This window comes from Onychomys torridus, chromosome 17 (assembly GCF_903995425.1).
Source record: "Onychomys torridus chromosome 17, mOncTor1.1, whole genome shotgun sequence".
Taxonomy (NCBI): domain Eukaryota; kingdom Metazoa; phylum Chordata; class Mammalia; order Rodentia; family Cricetidae; genus Onychomys; species Onychomys torridus.
Window position 1 is genome coordinate 31,715,406 of NC_050459.1, and position 12,996 is coordinate 31,728,401.

A 12,996-nucleotide genomic window follows, 5' to 3' on the forward strand; every position below is an offset into this window, starting at 1 on the left:
TTGCAAATTATGATTAATTAATAAGCTTCATTTGCTTTGTGGTGGGATAAAAGAAGGCAGAATACTGATTATAAATTACTATTCCAATGCATTTGTAAACATTTACAAAGCATATATTAGAAATGAGGGCAGAAAGAACCAAATAACCCATAAATGAATGGCCAAAACTTTCTTTCCTCATAAGATTATTGGATCATGATCAAAAACAAACATTTGGAATCAGAGTAAGATATTCTCGACTTCATTAAGACACACAGCCAAACATCTAGAGATAATATTGCAGTAAATTTTGCAATGGAATTAAGGCCCATTTAGATATTTTAACTAAACCCTACTGATTCACTTGATGAGGCAATGGAAGTGGGTAATTTCAGCACACTTGTAAGCACAGCCAAGGTGGGAGAAAATCAAGTCTAAGGTCAGTCTAGGTTATCTATGAACTTTTATTATAGAAAGAGAATGAATGAGGATGAAGAAGTGGAGGAGGAGGAGGAGGAGGAGGAGGAGGAGGAGGAGGAGAAGAAGAAGAAGAAGAAGAAGAAGAAGAAGAAGAAGAAGAAGAAGAAGAAGAAGAAGAAGAAGAAGAAGAAGAAGAGAAGAAGAAGGAGAAGCAGCTGGCAAGTGATGAGGTTGTAGGTCACTTACCTCAATGAGCAAAGTCCTGGGTTTGATTCCCAGAACTACACTCATCACACAAATGAAGACAAAACTGAAATCCTAGAGAAATTTGAAGAACTTCATTAGTGTAAACTATGTATTATAAAGAGGCAAATAAAAGGATAGAGAAGTTCCATTTTCTCCTAAAATTCCTCTGATCATTTTTCTCTTCCAAATACACCTTATCCTTCTGCTACATAATCTCTGACTTGGAAATTCTCCAAAACTACCCATAAAAGCAAGCACAGAGGACCAAAAAGATGACTCAGTGGTTAAGAGTGCTTGTTGCTCTTGCATATCCAAACTGGGTTCTTAGCATCCACACCTGGGAGCACAAATTCCCTGTACCTCCCGCTGGAGGAGCTTCTATTCCTTCCTTAGTCTTCTCAGGCACCCGTACATGTGGCATACATTCATAAAACATACACACATATGCAGAAATAAAAAAGAATTAACCAAAATTAAGAATGAGGAATTAGATAATGGCTATAACAGCTCGTAGAGCTGCACTAACATAAGCAGCACTCACTCCCCAAGGTTTAGTCTTCTCTTCCCTTTGATTGGCAATCAATAGTGCTATCTAGTGAAACAACATTCAGAATATCCTACCAAATGTTATTTAGCTATATGTGTACACATACACACACACACACACACACACACACACACACACACACACACATATATATGCATAGAAGTATACAAATGTGTGTGTGTGTATGTGTTCTAAAACCATACACTTGTGAATTCAGCTCTCCATTAAACAAATTTCCAAACAACTTTTCTATTAAGTAAAGCACACAAAACTGTTGTTGGTGTTTTTTCTTTTGTGGAGCCTGCCACCCAGCTCAAAAATAAATCACACAGGGAGGCTTATACTTAATTATAAATGTACAGCCTTAGCTTGGCTTGTTTCTTGCCAGATTTCCCTAACTTAAATTATCTCATGTATCTTTTGCCCCTGGGCATTTCCTTTTCTATTCCTGTATACCTTTTTTTCTTACTCTGTGGCTTGCTGTGTAGCTGGATAGCTGGCCCCTGGATTCCTCATCCTTCTCTGGCTACTTCTACTTTATTCCCAGATTTCTTCTTCTATATATTCTCTCTGCCTGCCAGTCCCACTATCCTATCTTGCTATTGGCTGTTCAGTTCTTTATTAGATCATCGGGTGTTTTAGACAGACAAGGAATCATAGCTTCACAGAGTTAAACTAATGTAACATAAGAAAATGCAACACATCTTTGCATCATTATGTTCCACAGCATAAGCAAATGTAGTACATCTTAAAATAATATTCTGCAATGCAAAAAAAAAAAAGTGAATAATGTGTTGAAAACAAATGTGCCTGAAAATCTAGGTCCACAAATTTAGATTTATTGAAAAAGAAGATCGGACTAGTGAATAAGCTTCAGACTCATCAATTCTAGTTGCTATGTAGTCATCAGACCTAGTATCAAATCTAATATAGGAATCACAATAGGCAACTTGCTTCTCTTTGTCGATTTTTTCTTCCTTATAAAGATTTGTGATTCTTCTACGTGATTTCAGTACAAATCTTCTCAAAATTTAAGATAGTGAGTTAGAATTATCTTTTAAATAAAACATCTTCTATTGTTACAGATTTAAGAAAATGGTTGTCTGTCTAGCCAGTGATTTCTTCAACATTGTCAATTTAGAAATAATTAGTTAGACTGTATTTATACAAATTAATTTTAATTCTTCTTTTTGGGGCTACCAGGATGAAGCCTAGGACTGTGCCTTTTAGACAAGTCTTCTAGCACTATACTGTGCTCAGTATTTCTCCTTTAGCCTAGCTATTTCTTTTTACACATATGAAAGAGTACTGAAATCCATAGGTACTGGTCATTTGTAGTAATGTGCAATTTATGTGATGAGTTCTTAAAGAAGCATCATTTATCACTTAATCTATTTGCCCTTATTCCCAGATAATCAGTTTACTCCTTTGAGAATGGCAAATTACCACAGGCCATACATTAAAGGTTATGTTCTATCTAACAAGTGGGTGATTTGGGGCTATTTTTTTTATTAGGGAAAGAGTGATCATCTGCTGACATTTGAGGATGGACTATTTTCTCAGATTGTTCACTGATGACCATGAGGTGTAGAGGTCAGTGCCTTCTGGAACAATCTTACCAAGGTGAGCACTCCTCAGTAGAGACAGGTTAGTAGACCTGCAGTGACAGATCTCAGACAGGGGCCTGGGGATCCTGGAAGACAGGATGTACAGCTTGAAAAGTGGTCCCCCAAACTGTGTATGCCAACTGGGGCAGAGAATAATATACAATATTCCATGATTCTGTGCTTTCATTTTCTTTTTAAGTGAAAATTTAACAAATACTTGGGAAGCCTATTTTTTCTCTTTTAAAATAATAAAATAGTTTCCAAAATACAGATAAAGTTTCACATTACATAATAATTTCTGAGTGTTCATGTAATGGTTCAGGATTCTCTTTGAAACTTTTCAAAACTTGAATGTCAATGCCTTTTCCTCAAGTCACTTAAAATAAGCATTTTCTATGACTATCATCTTGCTCTTGAATATAATAGGCATCTGTTTCCACTTACATCTTTTCCAGAATGATTAATTAATATTAAACCAATTCATATCAACTTAACTAATATTAATGAGTTAATTAAACGATTAATAATGATCAAAATCAACAACTCATTAATCACTTAATATTAACAGGTAGCATTAAACCTGAATATATTTCTCTTCATTTTTGATCTATTCTCTAAGATTCCATAGCTTATTTGACAGAAAATATTCATTCCTATTAAGTTGTCCAAGACCATTACAATATATCTAAGTCATATGCAAAATAAGCCAATGACAAAAAACATAAATTTGCTATGTGAGAGTAATATGTAACCTTCCACTTTGTATCTGCCCTACACCATCTGCAGTCAATTAAATGATTCCCAGGTGTTCATGGTAATTGCTTTAACACAAGATTACATGTCACTTTATGGGTATTTAAATATTTATTGAAAAACTCCCATCTACATTTTTCTCATTCATCTAGACACAAAACATGCTGGCATTTAGTAGCAACACACAAAAAGTTAATTGGACTTGTTGAATTATTCTGTGAATTAAATTTCAATTAAAATCTTTCTTTAAGTGGCAAGAATTGAAGAAAAATAGAGTATCTAGGATGCCGACTTAGTTACCTTTTCTTTACATTCTTAATTTAAAAATGCAGCATGTATGGAAATAAGAACCTATGATGCATGGAAAAGATGATGTCATTTCTTTTGTTAGGGCTACTAAATATTCAGGAATGTAAACTATCAGAAGGTTCATCAAACAATTTCCCACACTAAAGGTAAAAATTAAGTGTTTACTCATAAGGTAGTAGAAAGTAGAGAAAAGACAGTCTAGCAAAACAGAGTTTATTATTTTTTTTTCATAAGGAATGCCCAGAATTACTTATGTGTAGACCTACTGAAATTTTCAATCACTAGCATATATGTAATAATACTACATTCCCAGGAACATTCTAAAACCTTCAGGCAAACTTCCTATTTTATTTTCTGCAATGGCTGTTGGAGGTGTGCATGTGCATTATGAGCATGGATGCCAGGAGGTGTTCCTCCAACATCTTGGAGTCACATGAAGAGAATTTAGCTGTCTAAATACAATTAATTGTTAAACTCTACTTCTTTAAAACTAGAAATTACTCTATGCAACATCCTGTTGTATAGTACAAATCATATGAATTTACTTGTCATATGATTAGTGAAAAATCTACATATCTACACACATTTTAAAGTTTTTGCGAAATATGTTGAACCACTATACCTGGTGAGTTACTATTTCTGTCCTCTGAGTTTTGTCCCCTTGTAAGCCTGCCTGGACAGACAAAGCAATGTATCTTTAGTCCTCTGAATCAGCCAGAATTAACTCTGCTGCAGGAGCAGACTGCCATGACATTCTATTAGGATTCTTCTTTGCTAAACTTCTCAGTTATCTTCCTATCTGTATCCTTCATGTGTAGACTGGATAAAGTCAGATGAAAGTGAAAAATCAGATTAGCTTCAGCCTCTGGCGATGTGATTGTTAGTTTTAATTTTCCACGTGGAAGAATCTGCTGTGATGGACCTTTGGTCACATCTATGAGAAATGACCAGGGTTATATTTATTACGTTGTCACAATTCCCTTGGCAGGAGATCCTGGGTTATCTAGAGCAGAGAGGTCAAGCTGGGAACTAATATAAATGCATTCATTGCTCTGTTTCCTAAATGCAGGTGAGACATGACCAGCTGTTTCAGAATCATTGTCTCTCAACAGCCCTGAAACAGTAAGCTAACTTTGACTTCCTTTCAGTTACTTCTCTAAGCATATTTTATCATAGCCTTTGAAAAGAAATGGAGACTGCTTTGTAGAAATATTTTTGATAGCATAATTATAATATGAAATATTTTATACTATAAAAATGAAATATTAAATTTGATGCCTCCATTTAGTTATCTAAGATTTACTAGACAGAAACCAAATGGCGGAAATCAAAGTCCCTGTCTTTAAACTAAGTCTAAATGTAATTAAATCTATTATGTTAAAGATGAGGGTGAAATTACAAAAATCAAGGGTAATTTTCTTAAAGATGTTTCAGAATATGACATTCAATTTTTCTTTTGTTTTTGAGATTATGCTTATCTCTCTTTTTATCTTTATAATCTCTCTTTGCTCTCTTAAATTCATGGATTCTTTTCCTTATTAATTGTTTTTACAACCATATATGTATCTGTACATCTTTAGTGATCAATTACAAATTTTATATCAAAACTACAAGAATATGTACATTGTCACAAAGAGATGACTTTTATTCTCTCTATATTTCACACTGAAATGACTCTCTAAGAATATCATGACTGCATTGGTGGTACATGTCTTTAATCCCAGCACTCTGGAGGCAGAGCCAGGTGGATCTCTGTGAGTTCAAGGACAGCCTGGTCTACAGAGGGAGAAAGGACAGGCAACAAAACTACACAGAGAAACCCTGTCTCGAAAAAACAAAGAAAGAGAGAGAGAGAGAGAGAGAGAGAGAGAGAGAGAGAGAGAGAGATGCTTCATGCCTCAGTGCTAGCAGCAAAAACAGGCTGCTCTTTTTTTAGGAGGCCCTGCTACCAAAAACTTATATGGTGTTTATGAGCAGCCAGCCAGTGGCATGCCACTCAGTGGCAACATGGACCTAGAAACTTCTCAAAGTTGTGGTGGTAAACACAGCTCCCAGAGGTGCAGTAAGCTTGCCTCCACCATGAGATTAAAGTCAAGGAACCGATGGAGAAGAACCAGCAGCAGCATGCCATGATCAAAGTTATACAGCAGTTTTTGTTTTTGTTTTACTTATGTAGGCAGAAATGATTACAGATGCACAGTACGGACATATTCAGACAAAAAGAGCATCTAAATGGGTCAGAGTGTTTAAAAAAATAAGTATAGGCTTGGGAGAGAAAGAAAAACGAATATATTCAATCTTAGATTAAAAATATAGTTTTAAAATAAAGTCCTTAAAAAGGAATAGAGTAATAAAAATATAATAAGCCACATAAAAAATGGAAAATACATAGAGAGTCAGGATACTGTATGTTACTGGGTTGTCTTTAAATTTTTTTGACTTTATGATAAATGATAACTGCTAGAGACATTTGATTATGAAAGCTGCTAGATAAAACCAACCTATATATTTTTAAAATATCTTGAGTTCAAACTTTAAGTCAAAAGGTACTTTACTTTGGGAAAGAGGTTCTGCTCTTATTTCCACAGAAAATGAGAGGCTCTGGATTCATTCTGGCTTAAAAAAAATAAGGTTTGATTGAGGAATATCCCCAAAACAACACCAAGGGAAATGGATTGCCCAGGTGATCCAATGTTTCAGAATGCCTCTGTTGCAGTTTCCTCTAAGTTCAGCATCCAGAACAGCTTCAAGGCTGCTGGCTGAGATGATCCAGCCTCATAGAATACGCCAGTCAAGATTTGACCATAATCCTAAATTTTCTCAGGGTTCCCCAAAGATTACAAGTGCCCCCAATCAGCAGGATATAGTCTAAAGAATTGTGCCCACATTTCCAAAAATAAATTATGAATCATTTTTAGGGGTGGGGGTGGTTACAAGTTCTAATGGATAACCATCAGGAAAAAAACTAAACAATGGAGATTAGATTAAGGGAACTTGTTTTGAAAAGAGAAAAAGGGGAATATAGAAATGATAGGATAAAAGGGTAGATGGTTGAATCTACTTTAATCCAAAAACAAATATTAATCTCATATGCTTCATATTAGTATATATTTTGGTTTATTGATACAAATTTCACATTAATTTTGTCATTCTGTATGTATATTTCTACTCTTATTTAGGATATTATATAGCTCATTTAATTGTAATATATAATTAAGAAATACAGATTAATAGTCATCTCTAATAGTAAACTTACAGTCATATTAGTAGTTAGATTTTCAGAGTCGTACAGAATTATATTTCAGATAGATTGGCAATCTTCAAATACTTCAAAGATGTACAGTACATGGCATTTAAAATGTTTTAAGAACTTAGACTTTCCTTAACAGTGAGACATATCTGTTCTTGGCAGCACCAATTACTTCCATGAAGATGATGGGCATTGAAGAAACTCCATGTGGAGTTTGTTTTCTTTATGGTAAAAGCTAGCAATGTGGGCAAAGAAACTGCCTTTGCCTTGATTGCTGACTGTTATTGTCCAAATTTGACCAGCAGGATACAAGAAAGGTGAAAACCAAACTTTGACAAGACAAGGTAGGACAGTCCTTCAAAATTCCCTGCTTCATAGGAAAGTCTGTCAGATATTATAGCTAGGCCTATAGGCCACAGTTGGATGCCCCAATGTTACAAAGGAATATTGAGTGACTGTTTAGGCCAAATGATGTCCCTGTCATTAGGTAACATTTCACTCTTCTGAGTCTTTGATAGAATTGAAGACTAAAAAGTTATAATTATAGTTTTCTTTAATTATAACAGAAAGTAAATTAGATACAAAACTTTAGACTCTTCAAGATAAAATAGTTACTTTCTCTAATTTTGACAAGTGCAAATGGATTGGATATTGTTACTATAATTCTTACTTAACAAATATTTTTCTTGCATATAGTTTTGCTATAACAAGGTTAAAATCTTCCTTTTTAATTATACAAAAAGGGGAAATGCTGTGGAACAATTCTTTTCTACATAATGAATATGTATTACTCTCATTTGCTAATAAAGAGCTGATTTGTCTATAGCTTGGCAGGAAGAAATTGAACATGAGAGCCAGACTAGGAGAATTCTGGGAGGAAAAAGTTTGGAGTCAAGAGCATCTGGCAAATGCAGAGAAGCAAGATGAGAATGTTGCACTTAGAAAAGGTACTATGGCATATGGCTAAACAAAGATAATAATTATAGGCTAATTTAAGTGTAAGAGTTAGTAAATAATAAGCCTGAGTTATCAACCAAGCATTTATAAGTAATATTAAGCCTCTGTGTCAGTTACTTGGGAACAGGGGGACAGGAAATGTCTGATTACAATATTATTTGAAAGAAATCCCTAGGGGAGTCTTTGCCCTGGAGGAGTTGGAAATGGGGGGGAGGGGCTGGGGGAAGGAAGGCAGGGGCGGGGGAATTTGAGGGGAGGACAGGGGAACCCATGGCTGATATGTAAAATTAAAACACAAATATTCATATGAAAAAATAAATATATTTAAAAATAAATAAATACAAATAAAATAAAATGAAAAGAAACTGTGAACAATGTCATCAGGCTGCCAGCACATATGATCACATCATACCTAAAGCCACACACCATTTTCCTCTTATACAGAAATTAATGTTTTACTAACAAACATAATTATAGATCAAATAATAGGAAATGTTGACCTGGAAAGTGATTTTGAAACTTGCTTATGAAAGATTTGCTTTTTCTTCAAGGAGTCTGACCTCTTGGTCTGTTGTCCTTTGTTTAACCTTCTCAACAACAATCTCATTCATTTCTATCAGCTTTATTCTAAGAAGTGAAATCTGGAAGAAGAAACTTGAGTTCCTGGGTATCTCTTCCAAAGCTAGAATGGTCATGAAAAATCAGAATTGTAGTTTTGTTAGGCAAATTTTGATATTAAATAGCCTATTTTAACATAAACTATGGATCTTTATAAGTTCACACAAATAATAGTCAAATTAGGTTTTTTCCCCAAAGTCTAAAAATATTTAGATTGAGTACACTTAAAGTGTATGTATATATGAATACACACATACATTCAAATATATGCATATAGCATTTCCTATGTACTTATTGGAAGGGGAATAATTTGGCTTCCACTTCAAAGGCAGAAAAATAGTTAATATTAGCATTAACAAACCACACATGTCATATCTATTGATTAAATTACAGGTCTTTTTTTACATGGAATAAAAAGGAAAATTGACTTAGAATGAAGAAGTAAGACAGGACTCAAGGTAGACAGGCATTTGGTTTGTTCATAGCCATTATGCAGCATTTTGAAGGGCATAATGGAACAAATGGCTAAGAATTAGGTAGACAACTTTCTTTGCTGTTCCAATACATTATAGAAATAAAAATCTGGAAAAAAAATAGTCACTGTCTGCTGGAATGTACTGTGTGTTTTCCATAGAAATCAATACACAGTTAGATAATAACAGTTAGGTTATTTGCAGAATGACTGAAATTCTAGTCCATAACCATGTGCTGATTAGGAGTAAGATATTTTAAAATAATAAGCAATGTCATTCCTAAGAACTACAATCAATGCCATGCTCACAAACAAAAACGGAATGGAAGAGGGAAAGGATGAAAAGAGGATTTAAAAAGATATCTATGTCACCATAATTTGTTTTTTTAAAATGAAACTTGAGTGACTATATTGTGAGAATGCATTCATCTTTAACATCTGTAGGAAGGAAAATTATATTTCCAAGATTCAAATTTTAATACATTGTGTGTAGCTTATCTGTGATATTTACATAGACACATGGTAACAGTCATGGCATACCTTATTTAACCACAATGCAGAAGAAAATGTGATGGAAAGTCATCATGGAATTGTTCACAGAATAGCAATATATTGTAACAAATGTCATCATAATTACAATCACTACCACTAACATACACGTTTGACATATAGCTACAGCTTCCCATTTAAAAACACTCCCATTTATTCTAGCATTACTCACAGTATCATACCTAGTTTAGAAAAAAAAAAAAGAAAAACTTGATCTCCAATAGAGATAAGCTGTATTCTTAAAACCCACTGAAATTGTAGATATCTAGATACACTTTGACTTCTAATATATAAGTTTGTAGTTAAGATAAGTTCTCACTGTGTAGTCCTGGCTATTCTGGAATTCACTATGTAGATAGGGGTGGTCTCAAGCTAACAGATATTTGCCTACCTCAATCACTCAGGTGCTGGGATTAAAAGGGTGTCCCACAAAGCCTGGATATACAATTTAATATATTATTGCCCACTCTATAGTTAATGTGCATTTGTTCTTTGTTTATTGACAGTTACCAAAAAAAAAAAAAAAAGGAAAAGTAGGGGAGGCAACAACAGTGGGCCCAAATCACCAAATATGAGTTTAAGTTTTCTTAATTTAAGTGTATTTCTAACCACAGAAATAACTGGCTATGTGATTGTTCATTAACATTAAACAACTTTTCCTTCATTCTCTTTTTTTTCTTTTTTCTCATTTGAATAATATTAATATTACATTGAAAGATTTTGCAAGAATTGCTAAAATGCAAGCAAAATATATTCTTTATATTCCATGCATAAAAGCATGCAACTGCATACAGATGGCATTTGTCTACCCACCCTGTAATCAAACAGCTGCTCTATGCTACGGGCAGGAATTATGTAACTATTACATGACAGTGGATTTTGCAATATGGTCTGTGTGTTTTTAATTTATCTGTTGACAGGTGCACTAAGCACCACTTCAGCTATGCTGAAATCAATGGAATAGAAAATTCTGTTCTACTAAGTGTTCTTAACTATGAGTAAATTTTGACTTGAAAAACATTCTCAGCTTAGGCCTGGATCTTCAGGCTATCTTATACTCTTTTGAAACAATCACAAGTTGTCATTGAGGTTAACATTGAGAACTTGGTGATTCTGGCACATTTGTGCATGCATAGAAATATTTTATTCCTGTAAATTTTAGTCAATTTACTTTAAACCCCCTTTCAAAAGTAACAAATTTTAATTTATCACAAAATACATAGTTATGACAATTAATAGATATTTACTGAAAAAACTGTTTCTGCTTCATTAAAATATAGTTTATCAAAAATCTTATATTTCTACAAAGGAAGTAGACACAATTAACATTCCTATTTATAAAGGTCTTATTATAAATGATTATTATATCCCTAAAATTCAATTAAGAATGTTGAAAACATTAATTCCTTACTAAAATAGGATAATTTATTTCTCAAACTTGAAAATTGACCCCCTGCCACTGTTTGTATATCACACATATTATAGATGATGTAGCTAAATGTAGAAATGCAGATAATAGTAATATAAACATGTAATTTTATCACAGGCCATATATATCATATAAAATATTTTAGCATTACATACATATCAAATATGTATAATTTGCATAGTTACAACGAGTTTTGATTTGTCTTTTTCCTTATACAAACTGAGTGAAATAATTATACATGCTATTTTGATAAAATATCAATAGATAAATTAATATTTATTTGATAATTCAAGTAAAATCATTATGTTTCATAGTTGGTAGAGTGTTGGTCTAGCATGCAGGAAGCCTTTGGTAGAATCCCAAGCTCTGCTTACAGTATAAACAGGGCATCTGGGAGTTGGAGTCCAGATGATCAAGAGCTAAAGGTCATCCTCACCTACATAGCCAGTTTGAGGCCAGTCTAATCTATGTGACACCCTATTTCAGAAAACAAAAGAAATGAACAAACAGAAGTGGTACTTTTTTTTTCTTTAATTTGTCTTTCACATCTTAAATCCTTCATACACAATCTTAACAAAAAGCTTTGTCAGGAACTGGAAGTATCAGCATTTACTATAGAAAAAATTAAAGAATTGTTTATATATAACTCTCCTGAATCAAAAATATGCACAGATATATGATCTCATGCTATCTCATGTGCTTTCTAAATCTATTTCAATATACTATGAAAATATTTCAGGAAAAATCATTACATTTTGGAAATTTAGGAGTGATGAATTAGAGAAGCAACACAGCTTCATGTATTTCAACTTGACTGCAGAATCTAAAATGGAGTAAGACAGAATGAACAGACTTTACCTCCAAACACTCACCGACTGTCAGCTGTCCAGTGAGCTGCCCCATGTGGTTTCTTGCATTCACTGTTACATTCCTGTCAGACTGTAAGACCAGTGGACTGTCCTAGGAAACATGCATAAAACAAATAAATCAAACAAAAGTATAACTGTAGTCAGAACACATGAAATCCTGCTGTGTATGTTATCTCAGTTTTCTTTATAAACAGAAGGCTGTTGTTTTAACATTTGCTTGAACTGTGTAAGAAGATAGTGTCTCAAAATAGTTTTACAGCTGAACAGAATGCTTTCAGGTTTATATCCAGGCATTAACCACCTAATAGCAGCATTTTCAATTTTACTCATGGCTCTCAAGCAGGGGTACAAAAGCCCCTACATAACTTTCTTAATAGTATATAAACTTGTTGGTACAGATAATCCATCCACATACCAAGGAGTAATTTCCTCTAAGTAATTTTCAGACTTCATTATTAAATGAAATTTCCTCAAAACTTCATCCTCTGATCACTGTGAGTACTGGTTGATTCATCCCATAACCTCCCTATCCACATTTCTTTTGTTAAAGCACTTATCACATGCACAGTTTATTTGTCGTGTGTTGTATTTACATGTTTATCTTCTTGTTTACATGATTGTATCCAAAATGACAAAGATTATGGCAGTCAGGTTTACACAGCTGCACGTCCACTATTTCTCCTAGTGAAAACAGGAAGTATTTGCTACGTGTTTAAGTAAAAAGCCTATACAATTAATTAATTAAGTCTTTACTACCTTTTGTTCAACTTCCCTAATGTGAGAATGCTCTGTGAATTGCACAGTGGCTGAGGCATTGTTCCCCTGAAGGTTGTTTTGGTTTTTTGTTTGTTTGTTTGTTTAGATGTGTCCAATTAGATACTTACCTCAGACTAATTCAGCACATAATAATAGTATATTGAAAGGAAATACTATTGTCTGAGGATGATTCCTGTAGAACTTTTCAAATGTCTACACCAGACCAATAAATCAT

The 12,996-nt window shown here is 33.7% G+C and overlaps 1 protein-coding gene across 2 annotated transcripts in view; it reads right to left on the reverse strand.

The window, feature by feature from the left end:
- Positions 1–12,996, reverse strand: part of Sgcz (sarcoglycan zeta) — a 1,055,262-nt gene that overhangs the window by 83,469 nt on the left and 958,797 nt on the right. For both annotated transcript variants that reach the window (XM_036166948.1, XM_036166946.1), the window contains exon 4: positions 12,009–12,096. In XM_036166948.1, the coding sequence (XP_036022841.1) occupies positions 12,009–12,096 (88 nt within the window). The remainder of the gene's footprint in view (positions 1–12,008; positions 12,097–12,996) is intronic.